The 17,581-nt window shown below is 36.5% G+C and overlaps 2 protein-coding genes across 3 annotated transcripts in view; one reads left to right on the top strand and one right to left on the bottom strand.

The window, feature by feature from the left end:
- Positions 1–9,087: 9,087 nt before the first annotated feature.
- Positions 9,088–10,608, bottom strand: LOC117413899 (uncharacterized). Its single transcript, XM_034023349.3, has one exon. It carries the CDS (start codon positions 10,159–10,161, stop codon positions 9,505–9,507), a length of 657 nt encoding a protein of 218 aa, XP_033879240.3. The 5' UTR covers positions 10,162–10,608; the 3' UTR covers positions 9,088–9,504.
- Positions 10,609–11,218: 610 nt separating this feature from the next.
- The window catches only part of LOC117414050 (isoleucine--tRNA ligase, cytoplasmic-like), a 43,835-nt gene continuing 37,472 nt past the window's right edge, over positions 11,219–17,581 (top strand). The window contains exons 1-3 of one of the 2 annotated variants that reach the window (XM_058999793.1): positions 11,219–11,237; positions 17,123–17,248; positions 17,394–17,550. In XM_058999793.1, the coding sequence (XP_058855776.1) occupies positions 17,130–17,248; positions 17,394–17,550 (276 nt within the window). In that variant the 5' untranslated portion in view covers positions 11,219–11,237; positions 17,123–17,129. Of the gene's footprint in view, positions 11,238–15,893; positions 16,002–17,122; positions 17,249–17,393; positions 17,551–17,581 lie in introns of those variants that run through there. The other variant, XM_058999792.1, reaches the window with a different exon arrangement.

Below are 17,581 nucleotides of genomic sequence, written 5' to 3' on the forward strand. Positions count from 1 at the left end.
CACATTTACAAACATGGTGAACCGTGGGAGAGACTAAACCTTTTTTTTCCCATAGTCTCTTTTTAGCAATATTCAAAAAACTTTGATTGAATAGTATACATTACAAATGGACATCACAAAGTAAGCTAAAATGAACAGCCTGCTTATAAAACAAATATAACCAAGTGCTGCTGCTGCTTTCAATCATTGAAAGAAGAGGGTGTGTAAGAGCATCTGGGCCAGAAGCCTTAGTTGTCTGAGACAATCCTTGACATACATTCAAATAGGAGCCCTGCAGCGCTATGTTTCCCAGTTTCCATTGCTAAATAAACAACACCAAGGTGGATTTATGGAAAATATTACGACACCAGTGCTCAGCAGCACGGATGTAGTTTTAATAGCAGATAACAACATTCTGTACAAGCACAATTAAAGGAGACTATTGTCTAAACAAAAAAAATATGTCTTTTGAACAAGTATTATAAATAATTATGTCAACAGGATATATTCATGTAACTCATACACTTAAGCATTTTGGATTTAACTTTTTATTGGAAAGTAATCATTTGTAAATGGCATCACATTTGTATGCCACATGTTTCACTCCTCTAGCAAGCTGCATGCAAATATTTTTTTTAAAAGGTTTACATTTACAATTAATACAGCTGCGTTAATTTTCATGGAAAATGTCACATTGCTGCCTTTCACTGAGATTTGAGATTAGTTTATATTTAACTTTTAAACTCTCTTTCCAAATAACCTTCCCAAGGTTAACAGCATTGTAGGCAACATTATGGGTAGAGTCAAAGATAACAGTGTTAACCTAACACCGGCCGCTGAAGATGTTCAAGACCCAGGTTAATCGCCACGGATTGCCAGGGCAGGGTCTGCAGAACCCTGGACAGGTTTTCTGACATGCCTGCCACCAGGATTGCTTCTCATGCACACTCTGTATTGAACTTCTTTATATTTGTGCCTCTTTTTGCCCCAAACATATTTTCAAACTTTCAAAGTCAAACTTTAATGTATATGGTGCAAAAGAGGGTCTGATTCAGTTGTTAATCTGTACATGTTTGGAAACCTAACAGCAGAAATATAGATGACAGCAGCATACATGACAAAATAGGTATAATAACTAATAATATGCTTACAGTGCACTTTGTATAATTTCAGTGTGGGCTTTTCTGAGATTCATGTGACGGCTGGGCAGTCTGATATATTTTAATAAACAAACACTGTGTGCTCAAACGTTTGCACACAGAGAACAGGGCAACGTGCAAGACCACTGAATCCAATAATCTGCACTAACCCCTTTCCTTTCATGGTGGTTGTTGTGAATGGCAGGATGCTGTGGTTTCCTATTTCATACTCGCTGACATCACTGCAGAGTCTTTTGGGTGTTTTATGTCAGTACTGTCAGACCGAGACAGCTGCACACAGGCATGGCATATACTAGCTATGTGGGTAGCTGCCAACCACTGTCCACCAGGATATAAAAGTGCACTAATCTAAAAACTCTCATGATGTTTACTTACTAATATCCTTGGCTTGTAATAAATTGCCTTTTCTGTTTTTGTAACCAAGCAAACGAGGTACATTTTGAAATAATCAGCTGTCAGTCTTAAAACAGAAATAATACATTTGGCACAGAGTATCATGTTCAACAGTAAGTTAGCAGTGCTAAATAAATCTTGTAGTAGATTCTTGCATTTATTTTCAGTGATGCAGAACTTTATATTGAAGTTCTGGAGCTACTGAACTGTTAATCTATAACACTTTCAAACAATGCCTTCATTTCTAAATTAATTATTTTGTTAATCTGTAACATTTTCAAACAATGCCTTCGTTTCTAAATTAATTATTTTATTAATCTGTAACATTTTCAAACAATGACTTTGTTTCTAAATTAATTATTGTGTTAATATGTAACACTTTTAAACAATGTGATTGTTTCTAAATTAATTCATTTGTTAATCTGTAACACTTTTAAACAATGCCTTAGTTTCTAAATTAGTTATTTTGTTAATCTGTAACTTTCAAACAATGCAATTGTTTCTAAATGAATGAGTTTGTTAATCTGTAACACTTTCAAACAATGCAATTGTTTCTAAATGAATGAGTTTGTTAATCTGTAACACTTTTAAACAATGCCTTAGTTTCTAAATTAGTTATTTTGTTAATCTGTAACTTTCAAACAATGCAATTGTTTCTAAATGAATGAGTTTGTTAATCTGTAACATTTTCAAACAACGCGGTTGTTTCTAAATAAATTAGTTTGTTAATCTGTAACACTTTTAAACTATGTCTTAGTTTCTAAATGAATGGGTTTGTTAATCTGTAACACTTTTAAACAATGCAATTGTTTCTAATGAATGAGTTTTTTAATCTGTAATACACTTTTTTAGTACATTAAGGCTGAAATACTTCACACTCAAACAAAAAAAAATACTTTTATGGTTGGTTACACAAGGGCAGAAACATGCTGGTTCTCAAACTGGTTTCTGAAATCAGCATAGGTTTTACAGCAGCAAGATGACAATCAAATCATATCGTTTTACAGAAGGAGAAAGCACCTTTAATGTATTGTCTTTTCAGGAGCCAGCAACACATTCTCTTGACCCATCTTAATCAGGGTGAAACAAACACAGCCAGCTATGGCCATTGTAAAGTGTTGAGAAATACAGAACCTATGTATTGGGCCCGCCAAAATCCTTTTTGTGAAAAAATGATTACTGTAGTGTTTATCAAGATTGATAGAACGGACTGAATGATTATATATTTGAAGAATGATTTTAAACTGGGTGTTACAAAAACAGATTTATTTTATGTTTGCAGACTCAAGAAATGTAATGAAATGTTGAAGTTAGTCTTACAGCAATCCTGTGCATAATGGCGACGGGAAAAACAAAACAGACTGCATGCAAACTCCAAGCTTGCAGCCTCTAAAAAAATCACAAGTAGCTTCTGAATGTCAGCTTGTAGCCAATTATTACTGAGTTACAATACCTGTTACTAGGGACAGGGCCCTGCTAGACCACGTGACACAAATCTCTATTAGAAACAAGCTACTTGAGCCGCTTTGGAGCCCATCCCCCCCTACCCTCTCACACACACACACACACACACACACTCATGGGCGCTCACTAAGCATAACAATGAACACTGTGTGTCAGCTCCTTCTAATTCACTCACCAGGGACCAGTTTTATTGTCCTTTTCACTTCACACACTGCTGAAAAGATAATCTTTGTAAACGCCAATATTTACCGTAGAACCAATAGGAATGAATTTCAGATATGCAGATGATTTATTTTAAGTCACCCGTACCTGTTTTATATTCACCAATGTATTTTCTTCTGGGAGAGGCAGTGTAACATTAAGTGTTAGGTGCATAGACTGTGAATATATTAGACTCCTATTTAGATTTCAGCAATGCAGTTTTAAAGCCCATTATAAGTTTGCTGGCATTTGTGTGTTTTGTACTTCCCTTTTTAAAAGCATTTTTAAAAGCATGTTGTTTTAATATGATATGCTTTGAATTACTAATTTAAGATGATTATTCTCTCAACACACACAGTTGAAGGTAGGGGTCATAATAATTTATCGTTCTATTTTACACGTTTTTATTACATTTAGAATAAAAGGAATTATGAAAAAACTATTTTCAAAATGGCTGCTCTAGTGCACTGGGGTTTGAGATCTGTCCTCTAAATCACTGCAGCAAGAACGATTAACAAAAAACAAACAAAAAACATTAAAATAAAAAACATTAAAACAAGTGCTCTGGATTTTTTGTACCGTACATTTATTGCTGTGTTACCTGTTTGACAATGAGGGCAATAATCTATACTGCACTAGAGCGGCCATTTTGAAAAGAGCTTCATAACAGAGTTTAAAGTTGTAAGTGTAAAAAGTTTTCAGCATGTTAACAATGAAAAGAAAAACGACAGGTACGTCATTTAAACAGGTGTAGCAACACGTGGGGACATAGAACACTATATTTGTTTGAACCCTGCTACTTTTTTAAATTTAAACAACACAGACAGAGGAAGAGCAGCATGGAACTTCATAGGTCATTATAGTTCAGACTAAGAAGACTGGTCTAAGAGGTCATTGTAAACACACTGGTGAATACATATCAGAACTGCCAGTTACCAACTGGGACTGTCTGATTGGAGGAATGTCAGATTAGATCATAAACAAGACTCCTTATGGGCGTTTGCATCAGGCCCAGCCAGGCAGCCTGTAGGAACTCCTACAATGAAACGTCAATGCATGTACTGGATTGAATTCTATGAGAAACAGTGCATTGTTTCAATGTATTGTCCATAGTGTAAGTGTTTAATTAAAGCATGCATGGATGAACAGGGACAGTTTTAGCTTGTGGTTTATTTCTATAGAAAATAACCTGTGTCATCTTCACCTTATTTTTTATATGCACTAAACACATCCTACTCCCTTTAAAAAGGCCTCCCTTTCAGTCATTTTCAGAAATTAAAAACACACACATGGATATCCGTTATAATTCCCCATTTTATCTTCAAACACTCCCCAAAAAATCTCTCCACCCTCACACAGCATGTAAAAAACAAAACGCATTCAAATTAAAACCACGCCCTCCCGCCTTGACCAAGTTTGTCAGCAAACATGACCTTTGTTATTGCTTCTTCCTGTATAAGGCTGTGAAACTTAAATTAAGGCTCGAATTACACAGCTTCAGCAACATACAAGTACCCAGCCTCCCCTAAAGTTTCCTCTATCATCCTATGTTCTGATTGGATAGGTGGCCTGAGTGGGAAGCGTCTTAAGAGTGCCTACAGCAGCCTCTGAAGCAGGGAGTGAAAGGGTTTTGTATTAGCATTTGTTAAGGCTTCTCTTTACATCATTCCAGCAATCCTGCAGGAGGATTCTTCCACTTGTGTGGGGGAGGAGGGCAGATGGATTTGGAATGGCTTGGTATCACAGACTACTGCACTGTAAAATAAAGATTTGAATTATTAACCAGCTGTAAGACTGTTGTAAAGCTTTTCAATAGAAGAAGTGTGGTGTACTCCATAGTCATCCCAAAGACTGCAGTCCTTTTTTATACAGATTGCATTTAGTTTCAAATATTGCTTCTTTGCCTCCTAATAATAATAATAATAGCACTTAAGCCTGAAGACCACACATTTGGTCCAGTGCTTTTCTTATCTGTTCACATTATTTCTGATTGACACAGAACATATATATCAACAGAGAGTGATAGATTTTCAAAACTTTTTACTCCAAATTATGCAATTTGTTACAAAGGTATAAAACACCCTGTCAAGTTATAAAATTAAAAATAAACAACCTAACTGTACTTAAGGAGGAGAAGAAACCAATTCAGTGAAGGCCATTGCCCAGCCTGAATGAGGGTAAGTTATTTGAGTCTTCTTCCTGCTGGTAACGAGCCTTGCCACTGACGCTACCCTAGTACCAATACCAAATACAATTTTCTTTGAAAAAATCAGAGCACAAGCTGTATTTATGTAATGTGATACATTCTACATTACAGGAAAAAAATGAAATCCTTAATTTTGGCTATAAACTGCTGCATCCTATTTTAAGGACAGTCAAGTCAGACATGCCCAAAGAAAAGGGTAGGAAAACACCAAAAATGTATCATTTATTTTATATTGAGGTGTCATGAAAGCATCTGAAGGGCTATATTTGCAGAATTAACAGGTAGATTTAGACTTAACTTTTGCGGTTAACAAAATTAGAATACATTATCATGACAATTATAGTTAAAGAGAAAATTAAAATAACAGGTAGATGCCAGTTAAAAATGCTCAAAAAAAATTAGAAAGTAGCCTGTCCTCAAATGAGGACAATGTCACTTAATGGGTTAAACCTGGTGTTGTTTTCCTAGAGTCATGCAAATCACCTATGCTAGCGAAGCAGCCTATATAACCCAACTCTCTTTCTAGGAAGGACTCCCTTCTTTTTCCTCTTGTCTGGTAATGTCATGGTTCAGTCAACTGGGGAAAGAAACAAAACAGTTTCCCCTGAACTAAAATAAAACTTCCATTGCAGACTGCATTACCATATGACCTTTAAATGTTTAGGTACCTAAGGTAGTTTCCTATCTTAAGCCTGCAAATCTGTTGGCACAGCAAACACAAGAATTAAAAAGAGAAGTTGACACCCACGTAAATGTAAGTGTACCGGTACATATTGTATGTGTCTAATCCATCTAGAAAATAAAAACAAAATACATCAAATGAACAAAATAAACCAAAAAACTCAGGCCTCACTGAACCTGGTTTTCCCCCAATAAAGGGTTATTGACCATTCCCTAATCCTGCACTTCACAGGGCCAGACAACAGCCAGGACAGCATACGTACGACAGCGAAACCGATTTATGACATTAATCTAACACAGAACAAGGAATTAAACAATAAGTAAGTGGGAAATTCCTTAATCGCACAGTCCAAAACCCCAACCACTGTGGAAATAACCAGAATCGTCTGTAAAACGTTCGACACTTGCTGTCATATCAAATCTTGGTCACATTGTCTTCATACTTTAAGATCCCAAGAGAGATATAAGACTCTGAGATGCAGAAGTAAGATGTGGAGGAAGTCTTCTGGATTTGCTGCAATCAATCATTACAATCAGATACCAGCTGTAGTCAAAGTTAAAACAATCTGTATGTGATTGTTTTCCATATACAGTATTATTTTCTATTTTATATATATATATATATATATATATATATATATATATATATATATATATATATATATATATATATATATTTAACAAAGCAACTTAACTTGTTTTTCAACGTTACATTTGGGTCAGTCCAGGTTTCATATGTGCTGTAATGATGAGGAATCAATTATCCTTTTACTCTTAAATTCATTGATTATATGAACTATATGAATTACATGCAGGGGAATTCAACCCAACTTAATAAGGGAAAGTGAAAAAAACATGCCATTGTTCTGAGAAATTGTTTTTTTTTTTTAAGTGTGAATGCCTCTATGAATGTCTGTAAGAGCAGTGGCTGCAGTTACAGCTGAACTGACTTATGTCATGTGCATGACTTTATAGAGTTCACACACAGCCCGTTTTACAAGTTGTAATCTAATGGAAATGGGAAGAGCTTTAAGGCATCCATGCCCAGATACAACATGAGGAGGTCACTTGTGGTTTTCATGAGTGTAGAAACAATAGGCTTTATTTAGTCATGGGGGCAGTATTTCTGAAAGCAATAAAACCAGTAAGAAACAACTTTGCTGCAGCTCGGAGGAGGTACATTATTAGCAGTTCCTTGCTTGTTTATATTTTTTAAATCATTGTATCCCTTTCAGAAAATGAGCCTGTGCCCATGGACTTATTGCTAAATTGTAACAGACATCTCAATAATAATAATAATAAAAAAATACAAAAAATATATTTTTCACGTACCTCAAATATACAATGAGCCATTCATCGCCCACGTTATTGATTGTCATCTGAGCATCATCGCTCTTTGTGTTCTGGGCTTCCACATGTCTATAAATATTTTTTTTGCGGTTGTATTAATGAAACGTGCACCCTTATTCTTACGCATTATTATTTCATCACATCCTTGAGGTGAGCATTTTATAAAAGAAACAGTAACATCTTTAATGTGTATTTTTTTTCTAGTCTTAACATTCGTATATTTTATTCATTGAAATCCTTAGTTCAGGTATGTTCAGATACTACCAGAAAAAAAACAAAAACAGATGACAGTTGTTAAAACTAACAGCGCTTTATAAATGGAGCTATGACACAAAGTAACCTGTCAGCTTACAGTCCATAGTGCAGAATTTGTATACCGTGGTTGTTGGAAAGCTGTCTCGCGCTCAGTAAACAATCATAACTTAAAACTACTTCCCACATCCTGTTCAAAGCCACTGTGTCACACTGCAATGCAAAGAAGAGACGTCTTGAGAATGTGTTTTGCTAGATTACCGGCTTTAGCAAATGGGTTTCTCCCCCACTCAGTCTAATTATGAAAGTTAAGTCAATATAGTAAGTTTCAGATAGTTGTTTCTAAAGTTTAAAATAAATCAGAGGTTAAAAAATAATGTGTCTGCCCCAGTCCTTTTTTTTTTTTTTTTCTAAATGACTTTTTGATATGCCTCACTGAAAAAGCAGGTTCCAGTAATCAGTCTTCTCCAAAATCCGCTCTGCTGACACGACACGATTCCTTTAATAATGAGCGATCATCACTTATTGAACAAAATTGAGTAAATTTTGGTGTATGGGCAGCAGTGTGGAGTAGTGGTTAGGGCTCTGGACTCTTGACCAGAGAGTTGTGGGTTCACTTCCAGGTGGGGAACACTGCTGCTATACCCTTGAGCAAGGTACTTTACCTAGACTGCTCCAGTAAAAACCCAACTGTATGAATGGGTAATTGCATATAAAAATAATGTGATAACTTGTAACAATTGTAAGTCGCCCTGGATAAGGCTGTCTGCTAAGAAATAAATAATAATAATAAAAGGCAAGCACGTGCTGATCGGAACTTCTTTATTGTAAGTCGGGAGTTATTGAACAAAGGTCTCTAACCAGTAATTAGTGTCATCTGACTCTGCAAGAACGTAATTGATCACGTGACTGATTAAACAGGTGTCACTACATTCCTCCGTAGCCATCTGTACACGACCCTACCTTGTTGACAGTACAGTTTGTTTACATTACCCAAAAGCAGTTTGTGTTAGTTCCACCTCTCTTCAAACTGGTGTATTCAAAAATTATATTTCAAATAGCGTTAGGGGTCATTTAATTAATTCACATAATGTAAGATACTTTAATCGATATATATATATATATATATATATATATATATATATATATATATATATATATATATATATATATATATATATATATATATATCTGCGTCACAATACCGGTATATCAGAAAAGTGTGTGCATGTTACTGTGAATGTCAGTTTCATTTTCACTCACTATTTCTCCCGCATTTTGTAATATACTAACAAAGAGACTAAATGTAACTAGCGTATGTCAATCTTAAATGTGTTCATCAAAATGTGTCGTTAAATATTAAAATAAATAAATAAATAAATAAATCACACACAGCATAAATAACTAAAATGATAATTGATAATTTATTTTTTTAAACAAAAACAAAAATAAAGTTGAAATAGTTGTAACAACGTCAACAAAAAACAAACATATCGGTAAAAGGGGGTGGAACAAAAATACCAACACACAGTACCAGTCAATCAGTTTATATTCAGAGTAACTGGCTGCTTGGAGTCACTCCTCCTCCCCCAACCCCTCCCCATTCAAAACACCAAGAAGACAGGCTTAATGGAAACACGTCAAACTTACCACACAATATCGTCGAACACACAATTGCATCGTTGTATCATTATAACTCTTTAACTCCACCCCCATACCACAGTTTGGTTACAGTTACAAAATAAATACCTTTTGGTCTTTGTACAAAATAGACACAAAATGCAACGAGGTCCCTTTTGTGTTTTACACGCTTTGTACTTAAGTAATTGTGTTACAGAATTCAATAAAGTCCTTTTGCATGAAATCTTCACTTTGCAACACGTCGTCTTCAGATGGGAAATACTGCATGCTCTCTTCCTGATCAATCATGTCACCAAAGCTGAAGAAATTGAGTTCCTGTCGTTTCGGACGCTGCCTCGGGCAAAACTTTACCGATGATGGTAGGGACAGACCGGGGCTGTCCAAAAGCGCCCCCCTGGCGTTCTCGAGCACGCCAAGGTAGGAGTCCATGTCTGTGAAGTCCACCTCACAGTCCGACCCGCTGTCAGTGCCAACAGAGTCAGAGCGCATGTGCAGGAGCTGGTACTTCTCATGCATTAGAAACTGGTTAGTGTTGCGAGGGGCTCTCATACCTGGCGCTCGGTTCCCTTGCGCGTTGACAGGGCGCAGAGTCGCTCCCCCAAAAGGTCGTAAACTTGGGCGATCGTGCTTGTTGTAAGGACTCTGCTGCTGCCCCGGTGCCCTGCCCACCTTCCTCCCACGCTTGTGCCATCGGTGCTTACCACCCCTGCCTCCTCTCCTTGAGGGATCACTGAGTTTTGAACCTTCTTGGCTGATGTCGGGTCTCTCGCTGACCGCCTCCCACTGGCACATCATGCCTTTGCCGCACATTATCCCCTCTTCTTCAAAAAGCATTACCTGCTTGCTTTCCTCCTTCACATCATCGTCACAGCTGTCAGGAAACAAAGAATGGGGGTTCTCTGTTGATTTCTTTCTTCCCTCGTGGTCAACAACACGAATCTGCCCTGTTAGTCTACCTCTTCACAATCTTTTCTGTTTTTTTCTTGACCACAGGCTTTTTACGGTACATAGCCTGGTTGAGCTGTCTGACAGGCAGCTTGACCCGGGTATGGCAGTCTATAGGCTAGCCGTTACACCCCTTTTTCTTTTTACTATTACTTTCAGTAGGTAAGTTACGTGCGTCTTTGTTGAGCTTCAACGTTCAAAACGTTCCTGACTAACTAAGCAATTCAGTTGTTTTTTTAAAGTACAAATACGTTTTACAGCTGTGTTTCTATCATGGAAGTTCTTACTGTTCTCTTCTCAACCTCTAGACAAATGTTTTGCTTATCGCGAAACCGACGTCTGTCCTTCATATTTATGGAGTCGGGTCAGCCAACTCTATTTCTCAAAAGGGGGAGTTCAAATTTTTATAAAGACTACCAAAACCAATTCTGTTTAATTAAACAAAAAGTATCACATATGATACTTCAATAGAACTGTAGAAGATGTATTTAATATATATTTTTTGCAAAATAATGATTTAATCTGTGAAGATAAGAATAAAAGTATACATTTGTCACTCCCGACGTAAGCAATGGATGGACCTGCTTGGCTTGCAAAGTTCCTGTGTGCTATAAATGCAAAATCCTTTCCTTTGCGTAAATGTTAGACTTTGTATATGAATTTCTTACGGAAATAGCGTAAAGGTTTGAAGAATAATATGACTAGCTCTATGTAGAATGCTAATAAAATTAGGATTGAACCATTATTTGAAATGGGTTCTGTTGTTTTTATATAGTAGAAACATTTCTTGATATACTTAATTTATTTAGTTATGTGAAATAGTAAAAAAAAAATATGTATAACTCTAAAGCCACAAAAACACATTTTAAACATAATCTAAACACACAATCTTCAATTTGGGGTTTAACAGTCACACATCACCACACCGGATAATAATATAGACTGTTCCAAAGATTTCATAAAAGGTAATTATTTAAACTTTTGATTTTGGTTACGCTTCTAGTTGAGTTATGTTTAAAATGATATCATGTTTAGTTAACCGACTCGTTAAATAAATGTTATTGATTTATATGGTGTTTAGTTTTGTACATTCTATATGTATATTTTTCACAGAGAAGAAATGGAGGATGTTTTTTTTCATAACCTCGATGATTCGTTTTTACTAGTTTGGGTTGGTAATGGGCGACAGTTTCTTTTGAGTTACAGTGATCATGTCAGCTCAATGAATTCATATAAACCTCATACAATTATTGTATTAAAAACATAGAAGGTGCATCTTGTCAAAAAGAATAAAGCAAGCAAGGCTGTAAATAATAAACTAGAAGGCAGCTGTTTTTTATTTATTTATTTATTTATTTTGTAAGCCTTGCTTCCAAATCGCATTTAAGTTTATTACCGCAAGACCTACATAATCTTGAATTAGATTTATGAAATACGATGTTGTTAAAAACTGTGAAGAAAGCGTATGCTTAAGAAAGTTATATATTAAACACATATCTGTTTTTATCTTGCATGGCGACGTGCTGAACATGTCTGTTCCACCACTGTTTGTAAAGTCATAGAGCTGTCCTCGGGATAGAGACATGGTGGGGGTCAGTGGGCGGGGGGCACTGAGAATAGAATAGAGAAGAACGCAAAACAGTTACGCCTATAGAAGAACCGTGCTAGTAAACATCACGGTTTACACGGTGCTGATTTATACAGCAACTACTTACTCTAACGTGAAGATACTTTTTATCGATTCTCAAGCTGCCAAGAGAGGGAGGTCTATCTTCACAGAAATCAAAATGTCCGGTTGTTTTTTTCTGAGTCTGGAAATGGTGGTAGGAGGAGGGAGTTAAGCTTGAATAGCCTATGAAAGCACAGTTTAATTTTAAAAAATGTAATAACAAAAATACATATTTTTTTAGGAAACGTTACATATTTACTACAAATATATACACGTATAAATGAAATGATAATGTTGTGCTACTGCGCTACGCACTATACCAAAATAATAATAATAATATTTTGGATTGACTACAAAATTGTGTGTGTGTGTGTGTGTGTGTGTGCGCGCGCGCGACTGGATTTGAGCTCAGGGAAGCTAAATGTAAACTTTTGGGGGTAAAAAGCTTCCCATATTGCACAGTCCCCACTTCAGCACTGCTATGTATGCAGGGAGGGGGAGGGGGGTCTCCATATATGGTGTTAAGTTTACAGGTTTTTGCTTTAGAGGTTTGTACTAATAACACTTAAGAGTAATATATTTGCTGGTATCAACAGTTGAACAAACACTAACAGAAGTGTGTTATTTTAAGCATAACTGTGAAAGAATAGCATTACTGCTTATTGATTCATTTTGAACTGGGCAGAGAAAAGACACAATACAATTCATATAGTATATAAAGGGAACCACATTGCCTACAGAGACATGAAAATGATTTCTCTATCAGGAACATTCTTTCCCTTTGTGTGTCGGCTTTCCTTTGATTCCAGATTTTGCCATTTCCTTTTTATCTTTTTATTTCATTAATGAGAATGCTTCCAATTGAATTATCTGCACGGTAAAAAAAAAAAAATGCAATGACAAAAACTGTTCAATGTGCATAAATAGGGCCTCACATTAATTGAGTTTGCATGCAGGGTCACCTAAGAGCAAATGGTAACTTTGCATGAAGTTCTGTAAACTTTTGAAGCAAGGTGTCACTAAGGTGTAAACTTCAATATAAAAAGGGACTGAACCACTCCCTAGCCTATCCCTATTCTACAGGCTTGTCTCCACATGTTCGGGTTTATGTGTTGGATCACTTCATGTACGGCTCCCTTTTTGTAACAGTGAATTAGTCCAAATTGCTTCAATTTACTCAGTCAGTCATGAGCAAGGTTTGCTTACACCGCGATTCCTTCCTCCACCATTTTTCCCCCCTAGCACTCTGTTATTGGCAGATGGGATCTTGACCTGTATGGTAGGTATTCCACCTCTGAGCACACAGACTCCTACATGACTCTGGATCATACTGAAAACAACCTCTCACATTTCAGTGCATCTCATCTCAACATGTTCTCATGAATTATTGACTTCAAACGCATGTTTGTGCTGGGCATGTTCTCAGAAGTCAGGGCATTACAGAGTGAAAGATGGGTTTAAACAAAGTGCCAGGTTTGTTGTCAAACCAGTTTTTGTTTTACTAAAAAAAAAAAATGAACTGCCAAACAGGTGTTTATATATTAACAGGTATTTTCTGTGTGGTCTTGTACAAAAAAACACATCATAGGTGTCAGTGCCATGACAAAATAGATCACTCTTAAAACCTGCATTCACGTGTAGGACAACCTCTTATAACCACGCATAGATCCATCACAACTGCACAAGTGGTATAGACCGCAATAGGCTTTCTGAAGGGAACACGTTCAGTTGTTGAAACCCTTGAAAGATCCTTGAGACCTTAGCTCAGCCTCAACAGATTGTGCTAAAGAATGCCCTTAACATGTCTATGTTAACAATTGTTCTCCATCTGAAGAAGTCACCTGGATTCCTGTTAACAAAGATAAGAAAAGATTGTGTGGTCTCAGTTTAGCCATCACTGGAGAGTAGTGGCCACAAACCATCAGATGCTTTGCCTGCCCTTGCAGACCAATTTGAGAACCAGTTATAGTGTAGCCCTGAACATAGCGCTTATATGGAGCCATTAGCAGACCACCACATGCTCTAGCAGGGTTGTGAAAACCACTGCAGTGGCATCTCGGTCTCTGCTGTGAACCGATTGCCTTGCACCGTGTATGTGTCAGGGCCCGAGTACAAAATGGCATCTCCAATCAGTGTTGTATCGCTGCTGCTGGGAAGCTGTAGCTGGGCCACTGCATGCACAAATATCTAGTGAAGACTTAATTGATTTACATTAATATCCCAGGGTAATTAAATTAGTTATTGAGCAGATACGCACAAAATAATAGTTAACTTCATGTTTCCACAATATTTACTGCCTACTCATACGATTCTACACACTCTGTACATTCTGTTTTCTTTCTGGATATATTTGTTTGACGGAGACACCTACAGCAATCTTTAACTGTGCGCTCGTCTCCTCAGCTGCACGTTAGACAGCCATTTTGTACTCGCGCGTATATCTCTTTTCTTGGGTTTGCGTTGTTGTTTAATTTGAAAATGTAAAGCTGTATACAAAAACAAAATAAAGAAACTGCTACAGACCTCTCTGAAGCAGTGAGGATGCAGATTTAAAAGCGTATCGGTTAGTTCACTGAGTCGTGCGTGATTATTTCCTAATAGGGTTTGTTTAGCTGCCAATAAAGTCATATCATTATGCAAAATTTATCTTGTGTAATAAATGAGACACATTAAAAATTACAACTGTAGACCACTGCTTTTCAAACGCCATACGAAAGAAGAAGAATGAGATACACTGTTTGCAATACTATTGTAATACAGATTTTAAATGTGCATGAGATCTGGATTGTAAAGCAAAGCAAAGGAAGACAGTTAAAAAGCGCAGAGCCTGGTGAAGAGGATAGGGAGCCGGAGGATAACAAAAACAAGCTGACACATGCAAACAAATGATGCGAGAAGAAACAAGATTTACCAGTGATCAAATTGCTGATCATCCGAAATAACAATGGAAGCTTGTTCAGATACAGTGACAGTGGGCAAAGGGCTAATCATGACATTAGTTTATGAAATGGCTTGGAACATATTCATCAGTGTAGCAGCTGGTGATCTGGCAAAATTGTGGATGCCAGTTCCACAGTGGCCAGTAGATTGTCTCTTTAAATAATCCTCAATACTTAAATGACAATCTCCGGGTGTGCCTTTAATCCTATATTGACAAAGCTGTTTCAGGCTTTTGTTTTAATATGTATTTGTAATATACCACAAATGGGCTTGACACCTTGCCAGAGGACCCAGAAACCAACTTGGTTTGGTAAAATAAAATAGAAATAAACTAAGGATATATATATATATATATATATATATATATATATATATATATATATATATATATATATATATATATATATATGACTGAATTTTATTAAGTAGCTGCCTAAACATGGTTTCATAAAGACTTGATCTACATCTATATTACAAACAATATAACTTTTTTGAAATGGTATTACTATTAAAGTTAATTACCAAGATAATGTAATAGTTAATTAGTATATGTATTTATTTTATCATTTAGTGTATTTCTCACCCTTATGGCTTCCTCTCTATTATTTACCTATGTTTCAGTATATAATTGCTAGTCTTCTGTTCCCCTATGAATGCAATTGAAATTGCTAAAGAAAAAATAATTTATAGGAAATTTCCTGTAGATGTTTTGTTTTCTTTAGACGTAGCGCCCTCTGGTGGATTTAAATGAGAGATGCCATGTATTTTATGGCTGTTCTCGCCCTAGCCTTGTCTTCACTGATTCTGCTGAACAGACCTTTTTTTTTTTTTTATAAAGTCCGCCAGTTATTTAATCCATAACTACAGTTTTCTTATACTCGACAGTCTCTATTTTAAGTCTCCCAGTTCTATACTGCAATTGATAACAAGACACCATAACAATAATAATATAATTTATATAACTATTACACACAATACTGCTATAAAAAAAAAAAAAAAAAAAGTTCTCTGATTGGCCTTCCAGGACCTGTCCCCTGCATTCTACTTCCGCTTCCGCTCATACTTTCTTCCAGTTGCATCATTTTCCAGGCGCCGGCTGCGGCTGTTCCTAGTTAGACATGTGAGTTTTTAGGAATTTATGAAACTTTTTATTTGCAACATTTCAGTATGTAAGTTAATATTTTACAATGCTTGTTGTTCTGTTGTGGAATGACGTTACCATGTCTCGCTTTGAGAGAAGCACTCCCATCTGCTTTTTTCGAATTTAAACGATAGAGTCCGTGGCAAATGACTTGTAATGTTGCTGGTTTTTGCAGAATTTCAGTATTTCTTTACAGTATAGCCAGCCGGTTGAAAATGTTACGAGTTTGGCGGCACGTCTTGGGCATACATTAGTACGGATGTAAACCTATGGAATGTAAAGCCGAAATTAAACTATGGGGAAGGAGGCTGTCAGATAATAGCTTGACCTGAAAATCCTGTTTTGGACGAGTCTGCACTGTGGTTACTGGAAACTTTCTTCCATACAGTTCTGCAGTTTATATAGATGGACAAACATTAAACCCGTGTTTTTATTTATTTATTTTATGCATCGAGCATGCATTACTAAATAGCTGATTCCACGATTCTTAAAGAGCTTCCTAGGGCATTACAGGCAATATCTAGACGTATCTAAATGAGTTTTAAATACAGATAAGACGCCTCCATATTCTCCAGATTATGACACCATAATGTCTTGTGCTAAACAAGTTCCTTAGCAAGTTTCATCAGGAACATCTGCAAATAAGTTTGAAATATATCCCCCAAATCTAAAAAGCTTTTTTTTTTCTTTCTATCTGTCCTGTATAAGACACGAATAATAAAAAAGTGTTTAAAAATATAATTGTTATTATTTATTTCTTAGCAGACGCCCTTATCCAGGACGATTTACAATTGTTACAAGATATCACATTATTTTTACATACAATTACCCATTTATACAGTTGGGTTTTTACTGGAGCGATCTAGGTAAAGTACCTTGCTCAAGGGTACAGCAGCAGTGTCCCCCACCTGGGATTGAACCCACTACCCTCCGGTCAAGAGTCCAGAGCCCTAACCACTACTCCACACTGCTGCCCCGGTATCATGGAATATCATGGAATGCCCCTCCAACTGCTTGTGACATTGATAAAACCTTGAAGTCTTGGTTGTTCTCTTTGCCTTGTAATTGATACATAATTGATATGTCTTTTTATTAATCAGTGACAAGATGGTTCAGCCAGTCCCAGAGACCATTCATTTCCCCTCTGAGGAAGAGCGCATCCTCAAGCTGTGGGACGACCGTAACTGTTTTCAGGAATGTCTGAAACAGTCTAAGAACAGGCCGAAGTGAGTTTGAAAAGCATGCTGTTTGTAAAATGAAATGCAATTTCTGTTTGTCAAGTAAAATTGAGGAAAATGGCTTAAATCTGGCCTAAGTTTCACAGAATTGTTTACTTTTAGTGAAGGCATTAAATTGTGGTTAATGTTTCAGATTTACCTTTTATGATGGACCTCCATTTGCTACCGGCCTTCCCCATTACGGACACATTTTGGCTGGCACTATAAAGGACGTTGTGACCAGGTTTGCGCATCAGAGTGGATTCCATGTAGACAGAAGGTTTGGATGGGATTGCCACGGTTTACCAGTGGTAAGTTTTAGCAGTATTCAGCTTGTATGTA

The sequence above is a fragment of the Acipenser ruthenus genome, chromosome 25 (assembly GCF_902713425.1).
Source record: "Acipenser ruthenus chromosome 25, fAciRut3.2 maternal haplotype, whole genome shotgun sequence".
In the NCBI taxonomy this organism is placed as follows: Eukaryota; Metazoa; Chordata; class Actinopteri; order Acipenseriformes; family Acipenseridae; genus Acipenser; species Acipenser ruthenus.